General features: G+C 39.5%; 1 protein-coding gene across 9 annotated transcripts in view; it reads right to left on the bottom strand.

Moving 5' to 3' along the window:
• Positions 1–23,270, bottom strand: part of LOC108094493 (protein bunched, class 1/class 3/D/E isoforms) — a 100,610-nt gene extending 77,340 nt beyond the window's left edge. For 6 of the 9 annotated variants that reach the window (XR_006245706.1, XR_001771551.2, XM_017195084.2 and 3 more), the window contains exons 1-2: positions 23,185–23,269; positions 12,168–16,548 (exon numbers count right to left, since the gene is read on the bottom strand). Coding sequence is in view for 7 of the 9 variants with exons in the window: in XM_017195084.2 (XP_017050573.2) it covers positions 12,168–15,277 (3,110 nt within the window). In the remaining 2 variants the exon portion in view is untranslated. Of the gene's footprint in view, positions 1–12,167; positions 16,549–22,255; positions 22,628–23,001; positions 23,157–23,184 lie in introns of those variants that run through there. The other 3 variants (XM_017195081.2, XM_017195083.2, XM_017195082.2) reach the window with 3 other exon arrangements.
• Between the last annotated feature and the right edge of the window lie 338 nt (positions 23,271–23,608).

The raw sequence follows: 23,608 nt of genomic DNA, 5'->3' as shown, positions 1-23,608 counted from the left end.
AAGAAAAAGAATGTGAAAGGAAACCGGTCCCAACTTTAAAAAATAAACAATCCAAAAATGTTATCTGAAAATCTGGTAAATGAATATTCCGTATTTAAAGAATTAAAAGCTTAGTATTATTATCTAAGGCCTCCTAATCTTCGATAGAAAGTTGAATCGAATGCGGAACAGAAATATCTTAGTGAATGAAAGGCGAGACAAAGAAGTTGATTAAAAAATATGAATGGAAGTGAGAGAACGCGATTGTAAATGCAACTTGGAGAACGAATGAAAGATACAAACGCTTAGCTTAGTGGAACGGAAATGAATTGAATTCCAATAAGGCAAGCAAATAGTGTGAGTCACTGATAAAGGAAAATCAAAGGCTACATTTAAGCGAAAACATAAAGTTTCCACAGTTCACTGACCCCTACACCCACTCTACAAATAAACAAATTAGCAAATTAGGTGCGAAAGCAGAGGAAACAACAACTCTCGCCAACTAGGCCTATAGAAAACCATTTTGGGTCAAAACAAATGCCTGATAACAGAAATGCATTTTGTCACGCACATTTTTGTTTTGGAGCCGCTTTGAGCTTCAGTTCATCACATCCTATTTAGGTGGGGAGTTTCTTTTATACGTCGACACGCTTATTGGGGCCTCCTTTCCAGTCGCCCACTTGTGGATTTCAGGTCAACAAATGTTAGTCTGGGCCAACTGCGTCAGAATCAGAATCAGAATACGTCAATCGGGGCAAACAAAGGGTTCATTCACATGTATTGAAATGTTTCTGGGTAAATTCACTCTATTAGAAATTAATTTGCATTTCAAACTAGGCATGCATTTTTGCATTCGTTGAAAGCAACAAGTAAAAATCTTTTCATCTAATTTTCCACGATACAAAAATTAAGATCCTGCACTTAAGAAATGAAACAAACTTTTTTCGTTAACTATTTTTAAAAATTTGTATATTGTCGAAAGTTTTAATTAGCTTTTGCATTTAAGTAAAAGTCGTTAAAGTATCCATAACTTCCATTTTTAAATATTTTTATAGAGTAGAGGCGTTGGAAAAAGTTTAAAACCATTCGCTAATTCCCGTCGGACATTTTAACGACCTTTTGCCAAAGTGCAGACAACTACGCCCCCGCAATTTGTGCGAACGATGCTAATTAAAGGAAAGGTGCAACTAAAAAAGATTTAAACACTTTTTTTTACACTTTTCATGTGCTGCAACTTTCACGTGCAACTAACTTTAGCGCTGCCGCTTTTCACCCAGCACCGTTTGACATTTTCCCGGCGCTTTTTATTGATTTTCGGTTCGAGTAACTTTCCAGCTGTGTGGCAGGCAGCAAGTGGAAATTGCGTTTCAGTTCAGTTTCGAGCCTTCCCCCAAAATGCAAATCCATAATCAACTTTCTGCGATTTGCTGCTTGTTGGTTTGTTTGTTTGCCCACACACGATAATAACAATTTCGCTACTACTTTTTTATCCACCCGTGTGCCGACTGTTATTTTTCGCTGTCAAGGTCGTTCCTCGGCAGGGTGGTACCTTTCACCCCGCCTCCCCACTTTTCCAACCGTTCTCAGTTCCGGCAACAGTTAACTTGCCCCCAAGCCAGCCTATTCCTATTTTCCAAATGAATTGTATGGTTCTTTTCGCTTATTTATGGGCATTGTTGTGGTGTTTTTTGTGACAATGTCCCCCTGAAAAAGGGGGTTTGTCAGGAAGTCACAAGTTGATTTGTTTACTAGGAAAATTAAGTAATTACGAACAATCTAATGCAGACCGTAAGAAAAATAGTATGGTAAATGGTTGCAAGAAGCAATATATATAATTTGTATGAGGCACTATTACTTATCATTTTATGAAATTGTAAAATATAACCATAATATTTTTATATTAAGTTTAAATTTTATTACACTTTCCAATCGAACCATTCTTGTCATACTATAATTTCCGAAGTTTTTTTTTTGTTTATTTTATTTGTTGAGTATTTTATATCATTTTTAATGCCTTTACAAGGTTAGTTGCCAATCGCCTCAATCCATCAAAAGAATTTCCCTCTTCGTTTGTTAGTTCGATTCTGTTTCTTTTTGTTTACATCCCAACTCCTGTCCACAATTTGGCAACGAAAGGGGCTCCTTTGCCCTTCTTTCAGCCAAAATATCAAATTAAGTTTGACATGCAAAAAAAGGAAGAAGGAACTCTGATAACTTTTGGCACTGTTTGGGGTCTGACATGATTAAGTAAACAGAGAACGTTAATAAATGAACATGTCCATCCAACGTTTGCATAGGAATCCATTCTGATTAATTTAATTAAAATTTCCATGGTGTGAGAAAGCAAACTTCTTATGGGGTTCAATGCATATATAGCTCATGAGTCAAGAAAAAATCATCAAAGAAATAGATTCGGATGTATTACAATTTAGATTTCAAGTGAACATTAAGCAATTAGTAATTAATAATTTACAAGTGGTCTAGACTCTAGAGGATTTAATAATCGACAAAATAAATTTGATTTTACATTTCATTAAGCTCATAATTTTAATTTCTTCGCTGAAAGACTCAAGACTTTGGAGGCGTCGATCCTGTCATTATAATCCGTCCCCATTATATCCATAAAATAAATTCCCCGAAATGGTGTGTTATATTCAATTTGTAAGAATTTGTTTGAGGAGCAGCAATTTGCATTCACAGCACATAAACTCATTCAATTGATTGCGATTATTGACCCACTGTGAGAAGAATCCCACCATCCACTTGCCACTTGGCGAGCGAAAAGGATGGAGAATACGAGAGAAAGAGCGAGGGGGAAAAGGAGAGGATGAGGAGAGATGGCGAAAGAGATGGGGACATTGTCTCGCTGTGGTGGTTGCTATCTTTCGCGGACCGTAGAAATTTATGAGCAAATAAATATGCCTGATATTGTTGTTTTCCTTTTTCTTTTCGTTTTACTTGGTTCTTTGTTATTCTTGCCTTTAGTATTTAAATCATGTGCTCTGGTCCGATCCTGCCCTCCACCTCTGCGATTTGCTATCTAAAAGATCTTAGCCAACTGACGTCTATCAATAATTTCGTTCTGTGTGTTTTCGGCGGTCTCTTTTATAGGGTTTTGACTTTCCCAGTGCTTTGCCTTTTTGTACTCTCTTAATTCGCTTTTTTTTTTTGTTGGCCGAATTTGACTTGTAAATGTGCAAGAAGTCAATAGCCAAAGTCAAAGCCAATCATCAATCAATCAATCGGCCGATTTCAGCGCACGAAGAGGCGCCCATAAATCAATAAAAGGCGTTTCACGCTCTGCCGAGGTTTCAATATTCAGCAAAAAATGTCTAAAACAAGTGAGAGAAGTGTCAATTGTAGGGAACCGAAAAGCAACAAAAAATATTAAAAAAAAGAGACAAAAAGCGAGCAAAAACCCTGGGGGCAGTCGTAATCAGAGGTATTCCCTCTGTTGGCGGTTCGCATTTAATTTCGAGCGATGAAAGTTCAGCTCTCGTCACATGGAAACACCTGTTCAGCATTTCTGTTCGCAGTTCGCATCGCAACCACAGTGGGGCAGGTTGTGAGTCGTCAGGTTTTTTTTTTCTTTCTTATATTTGTTTGATAATGATTAGGGAGCACATCAATCCACACCACACACCACCTCGTTAACATTCCTGCCTGGCAACAAAGGGAATTTTCTGTTTCGAGTGGAAATGGAATTCGATTTGGAACGGTTGCTGAACTTATTTTTGAAATTTTTGCGCGAAATAGATGAGCTAGTACTTATTGTTCTCTAATGAATACTTAGGTTTTATTTTGGTCAATGTTTACTTTAATAACATTTTATTTTTAGTTGTGGAAAATGGAAAAGGAACGTGATCTGCGTGAATCATTTGGATTTATACTTTTTTTTTAATGCATAATAATTTGACTCAAATTGATGATAAAGTATACCTTAAATAAAATTTATAAAACGCTAACTTTGGTTTAGATAAGAACAGTTTATAATTTTATAATATGTACATACATAATTTGTAATACTGAGTTCATTCTTCTCTATCTTTAGCCAATAATATTCTCTATCTGCCATGTACTTTATCTTAGTTTATCGTAAGATCACACTCCCACTCAGTTAAAAGTACCCATTATGCACTCGTAGCGCTTTGGGCCATCATTGTGTTAAAACAGCCACTTGAACCGAGGCAACAATGTTGCACTCGCCAGACGCCTCCCCCTCCTCCCCCCATTGAATTTTATCTGAGAAAAAACAGCTCGTGGCGTTAAATAGGAAAATAAACAAAAACGCCAACGACAGAGAAAAATTGGAGAAGGTGCTAAAAATATTGGCGCGAAAAAATACAAAACAAATATTGCAAAATGTTGCGCAAAGTTTTCAAATTCTTGTGTTATAAATGAGAAATAGTGAGAAAGCACTGAACCAAATAAACGGTTTTGTAAATAACAGATTGTATAATTATTCAAAATATCAAACTGATAAATAATAGAACATAAAAAAAAATTGCTTTCACAAGATTGGCGTTAAGAATAGGTTATTAGAAAATTAAAGAACATCCTGATTATAAAGTTAAGGGTTAAGAAGATAATGCAAATGCAGATAGTGCAAATGCCCTATTATTTTTTCCGTGTAGAGACTGAGAATGCCGGAGAGAGTCAGAAACATGAATTAAATTTAATTTATTTCATTGAGTTTAATCAACGCATGTGAAAAGTAAAAAGACGTCGCTCTCCTCTCTCTTTCTCTCTCTCTCTCTCTAGAAACGCATGGGAGAGAAAAAATAGGAAAAAAATTGCCACGCGCAGCAGAGTTTATTTTTAAACAACAACAACGCATTATAATGAAGGCAGCAACAACATAATAACAATAACAACAACCAGTAAAATAGTCGCACATTGATAGTCGATGCTTGATAGCAACAACGAACTCGCCAAACGACTCAAGGGGCGGGGGCTGGTGGTAGGAGGGCTTTTCAGGAGGTCGGGAGTGGGGAGTGAGGGGGAGCATGGCGATGGCCGTATAAAAATCAACTTCAATATTTGTGTCTATTTTTAGACACAAAACGAAGCGATACGAACGCATGACCGTTGATTGTACTTGTGTGTGTGAGTATGTGGGGTGTGTGAGTACCAGAAAATGAGATTGGGGAGACTCACAGGGATAGAGAGCCAAAAGAGAGCTTTTTGTAATGCGCCGGCCAACGATCAGTTGCACTTACAGCTACAAAAAACAGCAATAAAAGCAAAACCTAGGAGTGCTGCGAAATCTCTCACTAGTACGTGTCTCTCTCGTAGTGTGAGTGAGACGCCAGACAGACGTAACGACGTCAGAGAGGCGTCTTGTTGTTTTTATTTAAATACCCAGTAGTAGTTTTTTAGTACTAGGGCATATCTAGAAAAAACTAATTTAAATGTTGATAACCAAATTAATTTTATATACATTTACATATTAAACAGTTTAAGCTGCAAAATTAAATCTAAACTTTAATGTGAGTTAAAAAAAAAGGTTTAGTCTTTCTGTAACTCAATTAATATGACTTATTATATTCTATGTGATAAATTCATAAATATAATTGTTTCCAGTTCAGAGTTTCAATCATTGACACATTTAATAATTACAAATAGGTTCGTGCTTGTAATTCAATGGAATCCTAGTTAGTTTTCTCAAAATTGCGTTATAGGTAATGCATTTATCGTAATAATGGTAATTATAAATAGTTATTTCATCACCAATTAGAAAGGCGTGTGGCGCCAAGATTAGCACACATTTCCCATTACCAGTTGTTTTTCTGGAGCATCGAATTTCCCAAGCGAAGGTCAAGCTGTGTTTTTGGTTTCGTTACATTTTCCGCACACACTGTTGTAAACGAATTATTTCCAGTTTTTACTACATTTTGTGATTTTTTACATCACTTTTTTCCCCACACACTTGGGCAGCGAGTAAGTGCGCAGCGCATAAGGCGAAGCTCATTTTAGCGTAAAGCGTGGCTTTTATGTAAGCAAGGGGGTGGGAAAGATGGAGGGGGAGTGGGGGCTACAAGCCCCCAATATGGCGCATTTTCAGATGTAAAACGAGACGAAAATAAAATGGAAATGCATGTTCGTTTACTGTGCTCATGTTTACTTAGCTTTATAAAGGTAATGCATTAGGAGGAAATGAATAATAATTAACCTGGAAAAGGTGTTTTAGGATTTTTGTTGGAAAATATCTTTAATTCCAACAGCCATAAGCAATATTAATATAACAACTAACTTAATATTCACTTTTTTTCAAGGTATATTCAAGTAAAACATTCTGAAGTTAAATCAATTTAGTAGAACCCCAATTTAATTTGTGACTTAGTGGTTATTTTTAAATTGGCGTTGACAAATTTGTTTACATTTCCTTCAAACAAACACTTGAACTAAAACTCTCTTCGCTCGTGCATTTTTCCCAGTAAAAGAAATTAGTAATGTAAATTATCTTTAGCGCCAAGAATGGCAACAACTGTCGCTGATAATAAAGAGTTTCATTATCTGAAGATTAGAACTGTTTCTAACAATGTCGCTAACCGTAGCACGTAAACCACATTTTCTCATGGAACTACTAACATACAATAATAATAACTTCACAATTAAATAGGGTAGCAAACTTGAACAAATTTAATTGAAAACGTATGTTCAACCTAATATCCTCCTTTCCCGTAATCTGTTTTCTGAACTGCTTGTTATGGCTTTTTCTCCCGACATGCAGATACATTTGCACAATCTGTTCGCCTGACAAGTGGGTGTATGGGGTTCAATTTGGTTCAGGCAAATTCAAGATAATTAAGATAAACAAATGATAGAGAAGAGCAGGGTGGTGGGATGCCGGGTTGGGTAGACGTTACCCGATAAGGCGGAATCCCAAACGGAAGTGACAACCGCGTCAGGAGCTTCTTGAGCGCGAAATAATGGGACAAAAAGTTCGCTCCTCAGTAGGTCAAATGCGTCAAAAGGCGACAGGTCTCCCAAATAAAGAAAAAAAAAAAAAAAACAGGCAACAAATTCAGCCAAGGAAAAGTAGCAAAAAGAATATTATATCTTTTGGCACATGTGGATGGGAATGTTTTTGACCTTGTGGCAAAAAATAAATACAAGAATTTTCATTTCTCCGCAAAAATGTTCCGCAAAAAACTGGAAATTGATTTCGGGATAGTGTATGTGATTTATTGTTTTTAGTATATGCCATATTGCCATATTTCATTTCATTTTAAATAATTATGACAGGTTACAAACAATAAAGTTAATGGTATAATCCACAAAAATCGTATTTTAGTTTCCTATTAGTATTTTTAAACTTAAGAAGCCAAAATATAATACTTCCTCACAACCTTGCAAAAGTTATTTTGTCATTGATCATCCGAGCTGCGAAAACCTCGAGCAGGTGTCCGATAATTTCAGTATGATGGTTCAGTTTTTTTTCGAAAATCTGACAAGCCAAGACAGATATACCTTTCTCTGTGACTTTGACATAGATTTTAACGTCGTTGTGTGAGCACAAAAAACGGCAAAACAAAACAATAATGACATTAAGAACAGTGTTGAATGCTCAATTTGATTCTCGCTCCTCTATTTCTTCGGCTACTTCTATATTCATACTTTATTATTGTTGATTCCGCTTGGCGTTTACACAAAGTGAATCAACTTCGATCGAAGGGGAGTGAGTAATTGACAAAGCATTTCTTGGCGCTTCTCCGCCGGTTCGTTCCTCCCATTACGGAAGTTCATTTGGCGAGGTCGTTGGTATCCAAGAACAGGCCGAAACCTCCACATTTCCCATTTCCCGGCTCCTGTTTCGGGGCTTTTTCAATTATTCTATGTCGGTCAATGCCAGCCACGCGTCAAGTTAACATTTCAATATATATAGCTATATACATATATATTTGTTGGGCCCTGCCTTGGTCGCGATTTAAGCAACGCATGAGGTAATCACATTCACACATTCAATGATATGCCCCCATATAGTTTCATGTTTCCAGGGGAAACATCGGATTGAGGCAGAAAGGCAAAGGTGTCTCCTTCTTATCGGTTCCTCTTCAAAGTGGATGACGCACTGTGTTCCTGGGTCTGGAAACACCAGCGATCGGGTCGTTGCCTTCGGCAAACCAAAACCAATTGCAGTAAATCTGTCAATTGCCTTCGCACAAACACACAATCACTTGATATCCAGAGACCTCGGGACTCGAGCGGCTGACTGAAATATTGTTCGATACAAAATATGGCCACAAAGTCCGGAAAAGATTCAGCCAGAGCTGCGAAAAAGAAGAAGGAACCTGCATGGCAACCGATGGAATGATTAAAATTGAGGGAAATAGAAAGTTCAGCGACTATTTGCAAAGTACTTCATTGTAAGGCTTGTAAATATTTAAAGAAAATAAGAGCAACTTTTTAATAATTTTTAAACAGTCTGGCTTCCTCTTTAAAGTTGCAAATATTAATAAAAAGTGTTCAAGCTTATTGTGAAGTATTTTATTTATAGACTAGTAATTTTCATTACTTAGAAACCACTGTAACAAAGAGACCAAGGGTCTCATATGGCAAGAAATTGTGCCAGCCATTCTGCATAAAATATTCTACTTTATAGAGACATTTTGATTACTTCTGCCCGACTAATTGGCAGCTTGGACAAAGGCAAATTAGTTTCCAGTGTGTGTGAGTTGAGTACAAGTTATGAGCTCAGCTCATGGATGATGACAACATTTGACCATGGGGCCAACTCGGGCAAAAGAAGTAAATGGAATTTATATCTGCCATTAAAGCTATTTAAATATTGCAAAAATACAGAGGAAGGGATTAGAATTTATATTCCAGATGCTTGTCAGACGCAAGCAGCGATTTATATTCAAGCAATAACCATTCGCTGATTTCAAGAGAATTATGATGATTAATCAGTAAAAATGTATACATTTCAGATCGATCGACATCGTGTGTTTAAATAATACAAAAAGGTATTAAAAATCAAAGCATTGTGCCGAGTCTAGTGGTTTAATTTTCAACAGAGTTAAATAGTTCTGTATTTGTTTTTAGATTATAAAACACTTTATTCGAAAATTTTTCAGGTTAAAAACATATTTTAAAGAATTTATCACAATTTGTTTTTGATTTATTTATAATTTTTTTTTTTTTTTCTATCGTTTTATTTCCTGGTAAAAAGCATTATCAAGAAACTTTACTTTTGTTGCGTAGTGATAAATACATTTTTTCTTTTGTCAATTACGTATGAGTCTCCTTAACCAGTTTTAATTTATTTATTATTCAATTTCAATTCGAGAAAATCCGTCTCTTCCTTTATGTAAGGTAAAGTGATCCACAATTGCAATTGTTGCAACAGACCACATTGAGTGTCATTCAGTGAAGACTTTCCTTTTCATTAGACAGGGCTAAAACAGGTTTTCCTCACTCCTTTTCCTTTGTGGCCACTTGTCCAACGTAAGTGACGTAAGTGGACCTCAAAGGGGTGTGGTGGTGGGGGTAAAAAAATGTGGAAAACCATGGGTGAGACGCCCTTGGCGTCGCAGTGCATCAATCAGTCGCTCTAATAAAGAAAACATGGACAAATTGTCTGGCCGAGGAAGATGGTGATGGAGAAAAATAAATGCAAAATGAAGATTGAAAGGAGGGGAAAGAGAGGGGGAGGGGGAGAGGGAAGGGGGTTGGGTTGTGGAGAAGTTGTCAAGTGCAGGCAGTTTTGGTCTTCAAGTTGTTGCTAAGCCGACAGCGCAAACACGAACAAACCACTTCGAAGTAAGTACTATATGGCGAAGGCATTACTCATACGACGCATTGTCACCCCCCTGGACCCTCCTTGAAAACCCCCCTCGACCCTCCACCAACCGACGGCCCTGTGTGTGCCGGCTATTTATAATACCCAAGCCACATAATTCATTGTAATTTGCCTTTTGCTGCCACAGTCTGCCCCTTTTTTACATTTTCCAGTTGCATTTCGTTGGGTAAGAAAAAAAAAACAAAAAAAAACGTACGATCGTTCAGGAATATTGAGAGTGAGGAAAAGGGGCGGGGTTGCAAGGGGGATTTTGGGGGGCTGCAGGCACTTGACTCGCTCCTCGTCACACGCAAATGCGCAATCTGCCAAGAATATAATATACACATATCTTTTGTATCTGCTGTATCTGTATCTACACATGTTTCATCCGCCTTGACTTTGGTCTCTCTTTAATCTCTTCTGGGATTTGCTCATTGTACAAAGGCTAGTGAAAAAGATCCCCCTACTTTGTATGCATTTCTCTAGTTTAATCTATCCGTTTAGCGGCAGCACATGCAAAACCCCCAAAAAGTGAGTCATCCAATAAACTTTTTCTATGGCAAACAAATTAGTCATCGAGCTGACGGGGGCACCAATAAAAAAACTGTCACCAAATTGTGGCTCAAAACAAGTTGGTCAATGGGTTTGGAAATACTCTATAAAGTGGTTACGATTTGTAATTTACAACTGGTGATTGAAAGCCACTAAAACGATTTAAGTTTGGCTACAATAAGAAAGGATGGATGCAATTCGAAATGTATTGTTTCAAACTGAACAGCAATGAATACAAACAACCAATTAATAGTTTTATATTGTTTAGATTTTATGTAAGATTTCATATGAAGAAATAACAATAAAGAAAATTACATTATTATATAACATTAAACTCAAAGATTTGGTCTGCAAAAAAAAACTGATTGAAGTACTGACAATCTCTTTTATAACAAGTATAACCTTTATAGTCCTTATCTAATAAAGACATACTACAATAAAACATCATAATAAATCTGGATATATTTGTTCATTGTACTTCCAACCACAACTGCCATTTAATACAATTTATTTTTCAGCATTTTCGCAGTGTAATGGCAATTGAGTAAACTGTTGTACGCTTTAAAACGAACTTAATTAAAGCGACCTTTTGTGTCACGCTCGTGTTTTTGTTGTTGAGAGCCACCGCCCCCACAAAACCACTGGGATCGAACCCCCTCCCCTCTCCTCCTCCCCCCTTTTTCAAAAAGCCTCCCATCAGTTGACCGAAAAAGTTGAATACACCGCTCGCTTTCTGTGCAAACATTCCATGGCTAATTTCATTGATGAATTTTTATTAAATAAATTATTATAATGAGGTTTACCCTCTATTAGAGGTCTTTCTCCTTTCCCCTCTTGCTGTCTCCCTCTGCCTTTTTTTACGCTTCCCGCCTCGGCAAGCAATTCCAGCAAATGGACATAGCAAATTTGCAAACAAACAAAACTAAAGAAAAAAAAACTATAAAAGAGACAACAACAAATTATTTGAGTGGCGAAATTATTTCTTGCGACCGAAAGAGACGGCGAAACACAATGAGAAAGAGAAGGCGGCGCGTGCTGGCACTTTAGCGGTTCGAAATGAACCTGAAACTAGCCCTAGACGACAATATTTTCCGGGGAAAAGGGGCAGGGGAAAGGGGGGTTCTGTCCGGCCATCGGGTATTCTCAAAACTTGTTCAAACAACGCTTATGCGTTCTAAATTTAGTCGAATGCAAACCAAAGCCAAACCTCGGCTCTGTCCATAAATAACTTTCGGGGACCGTCTTCGACTTAATTGATTAAGTTCGAAAAGTAGACAGAGCGGCAGCGTTTTGTGTATAATCGTGTAAATATTTGATCAGCCCAATACTATACGAGATAAAGCCCCCAAATGCCAGGTCGTAAATGTGGAAAACCAAAGCCACAAGTTTTGTGAATGAATTTGAAGAGGAAAATGGAAAAGTCGATAAGATAGCAGCAAAATTTATTTACCAATTGAACTAAATACTTTTGGTTCTAACAAAAAATGATATAGAAATTTATTTATAAATAATTTGTTAAGATAACTCAAGTTGGGTAGGAAATTGAAAAACCGAGGAATGGAATTTAAGAAATAATTAAGAAATATTTGTTATATGAAGAACTTTCAGCTATATTTAAACAGTTTTAATCATTTTGAATAGAAGTGGAATATTTGTTATCTTACTACTTAAAATTTACTTTCAGAAAAATATATATTTGATGTGAATAATTTCCATCGTATACAAACATATTTCATGTTTCCCCAATTTAAAATTTTTTTAAAAAAACACTATTTTCTCTTTTTTAATTTATACCCTTAACCTATTAAGATAAAACCCTACATTCAAAAGATATATTTTTCGGGTGACTCACCTTTCAGTCTCGGATTCTGCATTTGGTTGCTGTTGTAGCTGTTGAATTTGCTGCTGCGTTGCTGCTGCTGTCGATGGGGCTCCTGTTGCTGCTGCTGCTGCTGCAGCTCCGGTTGCAACTGCAGTGGTTGCTGCCGCGGTCGCCAGTTCATCGGTCAAGGTCAGCGCGTTTGTCGTTGCCTCGGCGTTGGCCACAACAATCGTATTCGTTAGGTTTAGATTACTATTATTGGCACTAGCACTCGCGATATTGGTTGGCGGAATCTGTTGCTGTTGTGTCGGCTGTTGTTGCTGTTGCTCCTCTTGCTGCTGTTGTTGTTGTGGCACCATCAATTGCTGCGGATCGGCAATTGTGGAAGGAGCACTCTGCAATTGCAGCGTGGGAATTGCTGGCGGTGCTGCAACCACCGATGTTGGTGCCGTGCCGCCGCCTCCTGTTGCCGCTGCTACCAGATTGGGAGGCTGTTGCTGCTGCTGCTCGTAGCTGGTCATGTGTGATAGCAGCGGCAATGTCTGACCCTGGCCAGTGGTTACCGCTGCTGCGTTGGAAGTGTTTGAAGTCTGTTGTGGCACAACTGCAGCAACTGCGGATGTTGCAGCTGCTGCTGCTGCTACTGTTTGTTGTGGGTTTGATTGCTGTGGATTCTGCTGCTGCTGTTGCTGCTGGCTAAATGGCTGTGGGACTATCCCATCTATCTGCGATGTTGCCTGTTGCTGCTGCTGCTGTTGTTGTTGCTGTTGCTTCTGCTGTTGCTCCAATTGGAAGTTGGGCGACTGCCCGGCAGCAACAGCTGCGAATGTGGGCGCAGCTTGTGGGGTAAGTGGTGCCGGCGACAGTGGCTGTTGCTGCTCCACATAGCTGGTGCTCAGCTGCGCTTCTCCGGTTGCTGCAGCTCCACCGCTGTTGTTGTTGTTGGCCGCCCCACCAGCAACATCGCCGCCGTTCTGGTAGTTGGGATAACCGCCTCCCGAGGGGACGTCCATGGCCTCCTCCCGTTGCTTCAGCTGCTGCAACGTCTGCTGCAGCTGCATGGCCGCCGTTCGAGCGTAGTCCATGTTGCTGGGGTCACCGGCCGGATTTGGCGAACCGGCATTGGCATTCACGCTATCGAAGAGTTGCTGCTGCTGCTGGGCCTCCATGTGCAGCTGGTGCATCCCGTGCACCACCGTTGCGGGGGCGGTCATCACCCCACTGGGCGCGGCACTTATCTGTTGCTGCTGCTGCTGCGAGGATTGCTGCTGGGTCTGCGACGGCTGCTGCGACTGCGACTGCTGCTGTTGCTGCTGCTCGGCATAGTTCCAATTGGCATCGGTCGAGTTGGCCTCCAGGTGATTCTCGTTCAGCTTCTGCGTGGGCGGCAGAATCATGCTCTGGGTGGTCTTGTGCGGCAGGGCGGCATCCGTGCCACCTGCGGCAACACCTGCTGCTGCTGCGCCATCCGCTGTGGCAGCGTGCGCATCGGAAGTTGAAGAGCCAGTCTTTTCGTTGTTGTTGCCACCACCACCACCACCGTTGCCCACACTCGAGTGGTCCAGGTAGTCCATGCACATCCAGCGACCGCGCTTGAACGGCTCCGTGGACTCGATCTTGACCACCTTGAACCGTTCGCTGCGATGCTGCGTCTCCTTGATGTCGTCCTTCTTCTTGGTGCCGCCGGGAGTCACGGCGCCACTCACCACATTGATTATGTTATCCGACACGTTCACCTGGACATTCTGGATGGTCTGGCCGAGCGAGGGGCCAATGGGATCCACCACAACGAGGCCGTACTGTGAGCTAGTCGGTATCACCGGGGCATTCGTGCTGAGGGCGTTGTTGGCATAGTAGACCTCCTCCTTGGAGAACGTGTCCTCCGACATCGAGGGCGTCTCGTTCTCCAGATCCGTTATCCGACTGTTGTCATCCGTGTGAGATTCGTCCAGATCGTCGGCCGACTCGTCGCCAGTATCGCCAGCCGCATTCAGCTTGGGATGGCCCACCGTCACCGAGGTGATCTCGAATGAGGAAGTCGTCTTTGGTTTGCGATTGGTGGCACCACCAGCTGCCCCCGAGGACCCACCACCACCGCCACCACCGGCGACGGTCAGCGAGGCGTGTCCTTGACTCAGGCTAGTCTGTTGTTGCTGTTGCTGCTGCTGCTGCTGATGTTGCCCGTGGCTGTGATGCTGGTGGTGGTGATGGTGATGATGGTGGTGATGTGGCTGATGGTGATGGCTGCCTGCCGACGCCGATGCAGTTGCTCCGCCCACCGAACGAGCGCCGTTGTTGTTGGGCGAACTGGCCTTGGTGAAGCTGTTGTTGCTGCCGCTGCCACCGCTGCTGCTGCTGTTGCTGCTCACCGGTGGCTGCTGTTGCTGCTGCGAAGTGGAGTTGCTGCCACCGCTGCTGCTGCTGGATTTGGGCGCCAGCGATGTGGAGGTGGACGTGGCCAGGCTGGAGTTGCTGCTGGCGCGCGACACCGTTGCAGCTGCGGCCGAAGCTGCCACACGAGTCAGCGAATTCAGGCGCAGACTTTCGCTGGTCGTGCGCTGCAGCGCCGAATTGCTGCCGGCATTGTTGCTATTGTGATAGATGTAGCTGGGGGGATAGCACACGGAGAAGCTATGGTTGTTGGTCAGCGAGTTGACCTTGGTCAGCTTGCGTATGTTTCCTCCTGTCCCGCCCACACTGACCCCTCGGGCGGGCGTCAGCATGGAGTTGCGGCGCCCCGGATTGTTGCCCGTTCCAGCATTCGCGGCAGCCGGCTTGAACTTGGCGTTCACCGTGCGATCAAACATGTTGCTGATGCTGCTGCGCTGCTGCTGGTGCTGCTGCTGCTGTTGCGGCGTGTTGCTGCTGGTGGCTGCAACTGTTGCTGCTGCTGCTGCCGCTGCTACTGCTACTGTCGCGGATTGCTGTCGTCGCAGAAGAGGCAGTGCTTCCTGCGAGTTTTCCGGGGACGAGGCCTGCGAGTTAGTGGGCGATTGATTAGCTAAGGTCGATGCGGCCGATGTGGCTGATGTGACTGATGTTGCGGCTAGTGGTTGCTGATGTTGCTGGTGTTGCTGTTGCTGCTGCTGTTGTTGTTGGTGACCGGAATCTTCGCTGGCCGCACTTTGATTCTCGGCCATAATCGAATTGGATTTCAGCGTGCGCAAAGTCTTTAGCAAATAATCCAGGATTGACGTTTCTTGGATTATTTGGGCCACGGAAAAAAGTTATTTAACCTTCGGTTAGTTTTACTAAAAACTACGGTTTATCGACTGTCTTTATATTTAGAATTAGATATATGTATATATATAGATTTATGTATATTATTTAATAAGCCTGTTCGATGGCGTTCTGTGTCAGTTGTTTTAGCTGCTGCTGCTCGCCCGCCAATTCGAATGCGATTTTTGCACTGGCCAGCCGACGACGCCGATGCATAATAGCGGTTAGCGTTGCGTTGCGTTGTCAGGTGCCACCGACTGCCAACTGATCCGCTCCGATCCGATCCGATACGATACGATACGATCCGTTCTGATCCGTAACCGTCCGTACTATAATGTTCCGTTCCGTTCCGATCCGATCCGAGGACTAGCGACGATCACGATGCGACGCGACGCAATTTGAACCGACCGGCGATGGGTAATGCGAAACTCTTGTTTATTATTATTACTTATTATTTTTTATTATTTTTTTTTTTCTTATTGTTGGGGAGTTGATTTTGTTAGGCTAATAAATTGAAATATATTTATTTGGGGGGTGGTCGTTGTGGTGATGGTGGTGTTGGATTTGTGTTGTGGGCTTGGTGGGCGGTTATAATTTGCCTTTCCGCGTTTTATTAGCTGCAGCATCAACAACAACAACAACTGGCACACCGACAACAACAACAACACTGGTCAAAGGCGGCAGCGAGAGCGCCATCTAGCGCTTGACTTTGTTTAGCGGGCGTTTCAATTTTCGCCACCAACACTGACATACACTAACACACACGCGAAACACTCACGTACACGCACACACACACGCGCGCGCCCCCTTACACACACAGGTGCATGTGTACATACAGCACAGCTGTTAATCGAATCAATTCGATTTGATTCGATTCGTTTCGCCGATTTTCAGTTGATTCCTTTTTGGAAAATGACTTTTTTCGGGTTGTTTCAAAACTGGCTATCACGCTTAGAATATTTCTTTAAAATTATGAAAATATTTTGGTGATTTTGGTTAACTAAGGATTTAATTTAGACTTATATTTGTAATTCATGTAGTTGTTGCACTTTTCCTCTTCGTCGTCACACTTCTCACGCATGGGTTTTCAATTTGCTGTTTTATATTTTTGTTAACTTTATCTCGTAGAATTAATCAATTTCTCCAGTTCAGTTTTACTAGCACATCGCAGTAAGTTGTAGAAATGAAATTCCTGTGAAATAACAGAACAAAAGGGTACCGACATTTATAATTTTATTCAATTAACATGGTTTGGAGGAAGATATACGAAACTCGATCAAAAATAAACATAAATATTATTTCCTATTATTGGTTTATTAAATTAAATGCGCACGAAACGATGCCGGCCACGTTGATCGAGGGACAAGACAGGGGGCGGAGAACAAAAAAAAAGGTAAATAATTGCACCGAACAACGCGACGTATACGTAATATAGACAAGCGAAGGGTGGAGGCAGCCCCAAATGGAAAAACATTTGTCAAGAGTTCATTTGGGTAATTAAAAGCATTAAATAAGAACAAAACAATATTTATGGTCTCCTTAATAAAGGGTTGTCTTCAGATTACTTTTGGTATATGTATATGTATATGTAAATTTGTGATTCCTAAATATTATATTTAAATATAAATTAATAACTAAAATATTTGTGTTAAAGTTAACTTCATAAAGAAAACTTTTCTTTCAAGGTATCAGACCCAGATGTTAATATTCTGAGTTTAGTGACTTGGTTAACCACAACCATTGAGTTTCAAATCCAAAAATAATATTTTAGCAGCCCTTTCTGGTACAATCACAAAAATGGTTTTCAAATAAAACATCTTTAATATTTATTTGTCTCTGTCAAAATGTCTTTATGTTATTCGCCTCAAGTTAAATCCAACCTTCTGCTTCTGTATGTTGGATGATTTTCTATAAGTATCTAGTTAAATTTCATAACTGCGTAGTACATGTTCGTTTATTATCATCATGACGATGTTGATGATGCTTTTGTGTGCTTTTCGTTATTTTTTGTTTCGCCTCCTTTTTTTTATTATTGATTTCATTGAGTTGTCTGTGTTGTGGGTACGTCGTAGTTTTGTTGAATTAGTTAAGTGCTACTTTAGAGGAAAAAGGTTTGGGGTGGGGGTTTCCTTTCGAACCAATGCAAAACTAATTGTTTATTTTTAATAACTTTTTTATCATCTTTTTCTTTTTGCCGATCGTCTTATTTATTTTTGCATTTGCAATTGAATATTCAAATATTTATTTTCTTTCGGCATTGATTTTTTGTTTTGCCTTACTCATTATTTAATCGATTTCGTTTACGGAAATCAGAAATGAGCGCGCAAACCAAAGAGAAAGAGATAAAAAGGCAGCAAAAAAATTATTCGCGAAAAAGTTGCCGAAAAAGTTTTGCAAACATTTTCGGGCACACGCGCCGTTTTTTTTCACGCACTTGTGTTGGTTAATAACCGTAAGCTCTGACGATCATTCATAAATTGCGTGGATTCGTAAGAGAAGAGAAGGCATGTATGTGACGGTACAGTGGTCACTTTATAACATTTTTTTTTTATAAAAGGCATTTCGAAAATGCATGTAATTAGATGTTATTTTATTTTAAAGTTATCTTATATTTTTGTTTTTAACATGTTTATAATGCTAGAATTCACAAAATACAACTAGTGATAGAATAATTGTTCTTCATACTTAAAAAAATCTTAATTTTTTGAAAGTTAAGGTTGGCTCAAAAGGCTAGAAACTTGAAGAAATGGGTTAAACTTGTAATTTTCTATTCAATAGTGACTACTGTAGCTGCGCTTGAACTCAGCGTGTGCCCTGCCAGAAGGCAAAGTCAAGACCTTGACGTTGCTCTTTTATTCTATCTCTCGCTTAATTTTGTTTTATTTCTTTTTTTCCTAATCGAGTTATAAACGACGCAAAAAATCTGATTATTTCGGCTAAAAGAGGAATTAGTTAAAAAAAAAGAGACAAGCAACCAAATCAGCAAACCAGAAGAACAACCGTACAACTACAACCAAAATTCAGTTATAGGTCAACATTGGTCGTAGCACTCTGTCAAGGTGGGTTATTTTTTTGGTGCTCTGGTGTTTGTTGGGTCTTTAAGAGTCTATTGGCCTTGTTCTTGAGCCACGCAGGTGGTGATCGAAGATTCTCTTTATCTTGTGAGTTTTTGAGATCGATTGGGGGAGTAACTGATTAAAAACTTGACATAATTTATTTGATATTTTTTGTTCGAATCAAATGCTTTTGCTCAAAAAAAGTTGTGTATGTATGTACATTATATAGTTTTAGGCAGTATGTTTTAACCCTGAAAAGTTATTTTTTTGAGAATGGCAATACATATTTGTACATATAAACACTATTTCTCAATCCCAAACCAATCCACTTAAAGATTCAATCCTTTACAATCCCCACGTAGACACACAGAAAAGAGGCCCCACCTATTCAGGACAATTACAAGGGAAATGAATATCCATCCTTATAACTCAACTTCTGGACAATAAACTTGGTGTACCCCCCTTTATCCCCCACAGCCGATAATCAAAGTATCGTTGTAGGCACCAGATTTCACACACCAACAAATTGGCGAATGGGGAGATGGAAATGGAAATGGAAGGAGGATTTCTTTCACTCTTTGCTCTCTGCCTGGCAAAATAGCAAAAACAACAACATGGAGATGGGGAAAAAGAAAATGAGAACTAAAAGTGCAGACAAGAAACAAGCAACAGAAGAAGAACTAATTGCAACGACAAAGCATAAAATCGATGGCAAGCCAACAACAACACCAAAAACAACAAATGTAATGAAAAGCAACTACAACAGATAGTACAGAGAGTGAGAGAGAGCAAGCGAATGCGCGTTGCAGTCAGAGAGAGGGAGCTCCAAAAGAGCGAGAGAGGCAGCCTGTTGGCTCCCCCGTGCCACCTTTCTCATCCTTTTAACGTGGGCGCCTACAAGTGGGCGGGGCGGGGCGGGGGCCGCATACCAAACAAACCGCAAAAGGAGAGCGGCTGCCCGTTCGGTCTCTCGCTCTCTCTCGCGGACAGCTGCCGGTAATCAATATTGATGATGATAGCAGCAGCCGAAGATAAAAAAGTGAAATGGAAAATGGCTCCAATTTTTCGCAGTGCATCAAAGAAAATGAGAAAGTAAAATCAATATTATTTAGAAAATAGGACCAATTTATTAAAAAGTAATCTTAGTTATTTTGTTTCATTTAAAAAAAAAAAACTAACACAAAGTCTTTATCTGCAATACTTGATGTCTTGCTGAATATCGGCTAATCCCACTTTCATACTTGGTTTACCTTGTGATATATAAAACCAAAAATTACGATACTAAAATATTGTTCAGTGCATCTGCACAAGAGAACATTTACCATGCGAAAAAAAAGGGTACCATTGCAGTTACTGTAAACGCTACAGCAATCAATAAACTCTTGTTCATCTTCACATATTAAATGTTTACTCCAATTTACACTCTTGGTAAGTTCCCTAATACATGATATTAGCTTATAACAAACTTTATTCCAAATTAAACCAAAACAAATTTGTTGATACATATTCTTTTGTTTAATACCCAATAAAAGTATTCGAAAATTGATATATGAAAAATACTTTTCAATTAGAGATTTCCCTTCTCTTATTTTAACCCACAGGGACTTCCCACCTTTTTTTACTCTTCTTTCCACAAGGAAATGATTCACAATGCAAAAAATGGCAAGGGAAAAGGAAAAGAAAAACGAAGGCGTTGTAGGAGGAAGTAAAAGAACCCGAACGAGAAATAGGGAGCGAGAGAGAGGCCGAGAGAAGGCAATGAAAATGTTTATCAAACGAGAAAAGAGCATCGAAAAAGAAGGCGACAAAGATGAGGAAGAAGAGGAAACAACAAGTCAGAGATTACAATGACAATGCATCCAAAAGATAGTCTGATACTATTTGAAATCTAATAAAAATTTATCAATTGAATTGAGTGCCAGATTGTGTGGCAGAAACAAATCAAAGGTATAAAACAAATATGTGTGTTGACAACATGTTTCAATGTAATTTAGGTATTATTGGCAAATAGAATATGATACATTTTTATACCGAAATCTATAAATTAATTGAACCACCTGATATTGGAAAACCATATTTATTATAGTTAGCCAATTCTCTTGTACCAAATTGAGGTGACAAGTCCACCTCAATAGAATAATTTTAAATTACTCATGTACAGCGTGAAAATCAACTCCACAATAAAAATATAAGAGCCAACAGAAAAAAAAGATTGAAACCGAGCTTGGTAGACGTGACTGCCTGCACACGCATATTTTTTTCAAATATTTTTCAAGTCAAAGAAATCCAACGTATGTATTTTCAATTTTATAAAAATTAGTTTTTTAAAAGACTAATGAAGTTTTTGGAAAAAAATATTATGCAAACTTTTAAGACTGTGCCAATTTTTATTCCAAGAGCTGAAAACAATCTGAAAAGTATCCGATTTCTAAACACAAACTTATAATCCAGTGACAATTACAAAATGGTGCAGGGTAAACAGAAAATTTTGCCACGCGGCCCGACAAGAAAACCAAAGAAAACCGATCTGGACTGAGGTTTATTTTGTTTCGCTTTGAAATCTGAGATGCTTTCGGAGGGATGATCATTATGATCTTGATGATGTTAAATAAGTTCAAGGGCACACAAGGCTAATAAGATTCATCGATATTAGACTTGGCACAAATGTGGTTCTGATACAAAAGGTGTTCTTTCAACTTTATTCTCCGAAATTAGCAATACCCAGCGGGAAAAACGATGTGGAAGATATGCTATTTTCCAGAGATTTCTTCATACAAGCGGAAGGGCAAAAACCTCCTTCACCCCTTACATTTTTGCCGTCTCTCCTTTCAAAATACACGGGGGTGACACACAAAAGGAAGGGGTAAAGGAGGTTTCTATGTAAAAATCCACAGGTTTCAGAAACCCACCCTTATTTAGCGGACCAAAATTTTCAACTCCTACCCCTACGCCTGCTAAAAGAAGCAGGATTTCCAGTAGTCTTAAAACCGAAAACCTACTTCTAAAAACCTACTTCTCACTTTCCCGCTGGGTATCCTTCTGGTTATTCTATACAAAAAACGTAAATTGGTAAGTATTTTTCATTAAAATAACCAAAAATGATGAGTCTGCTTATTTTATACGATTATTAAATAAGATAGTTTAATAATTCAGTGACCCTGTCAAAAATAAATATTTTGTTAAGAATTTCTTTGCAAAAGTTACTCTTGCACAGGTTACTTTATACCTGTTCATAATTCATAACGCTAATTTACTGTTAACCTAAACAGCACTCAAAACTAAACACTACTCGAATTTCTATAGGAAATCACTTAAAAAATTCTCCATAATATCGGATGGCAAATAAGCAGAAATATTGCAAAATGGCACAAAAACAAAACTAACACTTGACTAAACAATCAAGGCGAAACAAAACAGAAAGAAAACAACAATGAGGGACCAGCTGACATTATAAACAAAAGCAAATGGCAAAAAAACACAGCAACAAAATAGCAAGAAAACTGGAGTTACAGTTAATCAAATGCTTGGCCAGCTGTTTTGGAGAAATTAGAATGGAAAGAGGAAATGGGAAAATCTAAGGTACAAAGTGCAAACTGCAACAACAAAACGAGAGTGAAGAAGGGGCAAATCAAAAAGGATGAGCACACACACACACTCCAATAGTTACGCGACATTTTTGCACTTATGTTTCATTGAATTTTCCTTTATTTAAAACATGTTTCGCTTTGATTTTTTTTTTGGTTATTTTCTGATCGATTTGTTGCACTGTGCGGTGGCGGCGATTTTTTCCGTTCGGCCTCCCAGTTCTCCTATTTTTCTTTTTATTTTTGTTAAGCCACTTACACGTAAGATAATCGAGTTAAAAGTACTGCGTTTCTTGTTATAAAATAATAAACTAAAAACAAGCGAACGGGCACAGTTGAAATTTGGATGGGATTTTAGTTTTTCGTTGCGTTTTGCTAATCGGACAAAAGGAAGGTAAATGACAGTTTTGACAGTTGGCTGGCATAAGCAAAAAGCGATGAGCGAAAGAGAGCCGGAGAGCGCGAGAGCAAGAGCAGAAGAGTGAGAGCGCGAGCGAGAGAGAGATATTAAATAAACGAAAAAGCGTGCATGAAAGATTGGCGAAAAAAGTTTTGTGCAAAAAAAAAACCGAAACGCCGAACTGCGGAAAGCAAACAATCCAATTGAACAAATTTTTTGTACTTTTTAACACCAGGCATTTTTCTTTTTAGTTTTTCTGGCAAAGGCGGCTAACACCCACACATACACAAACGCCTCTCTCTCCCACTCTCTTCAAATCTGCAGAGAGTCGGCAGTCCACAATTTTTTAATTTTTGCAAGTCTCTCCGCTTGTCACTTTACTTTTTGCAGCTCTTTGGCTTTTTGCAAATAAATTAATTTTTCAGCGCATATAAATTTTCCATCAGTGCCTTTTGTGCTCCGTTTTCTTATTCAATTTACACGCACACACTGCCGCAAAAGCAGCAGCAGCGTACGAACACACATGCATACATCTGCATGCCAGCTCGCTCACACACACAGCGAACGCACACGTCACACTCACACAATCACACGCACGCACATACACAGTTTTTTCTTCGATTTTGCGCTGGCCTCTCAGCCTTTTTTCGCTTTTTTCTCCTCGATTTCGAAAGCGCCGCGAAGTTTCAGATTTTCCCGTGTGTCCGCGATGAGTTCCTCTTCAAAAACAGTCACGATATGCGCTTTTCGTTCGCTATTATCAATAACAAAATTAAAATTCTTTTCACCTTGAAATTTTGTTGTATGTCCGCGATGAGTTCTATTAAAAAACATACTCAAATATTATACCGAAAAAATACCTAAATATACCAGGAGAAAAGTACACGTTGGTCGATAGAATCCTACTTTATTTAGTATATGAGCTATCGCTGAAAACCCCGTAGCGAAAGGCCATACTCTGTAACTATCGCTATTTTGCGCGGCTTTTCAAGCTGTTAGGGCACTAATCCCGTGCGGGCACACTGATTTTAAGTTTTTGGCGGGTAAACACTATTTTAAAAATAATATGGTTTCCATTTAGTCCTTATGGTTTTTCGACAACCAATTCAATTATTTATACGTTTAATGGGTGTGCTTACATACGATAGTTGTTATTGGAGTACAAGGCAAAGAAAAGGATAGTTTCAACTTGAAAATATATTTAAGCTATTT

The sequence above is a fragment of the Drosophila ficusphila genome, unplaced genomic scaffold, assembly GCF_018152265.1.
Source record: "Drosophila ficusphila isolate 14025-0441.05 unplaced genomic scaffold, ASM1815226v1 contig_607, whole genome shotgun sequence".
In the NCBI taxonomy this organism is placed as follows: Eukaryota; Metazoa; Arthropoda; class Insecta; order Diptera; family Drosophilidae; genus Drosophila; species Drosophila ficusphila.
This window is presented reverse-complemented; position numbering and strand designations above follow the sequence as displayed.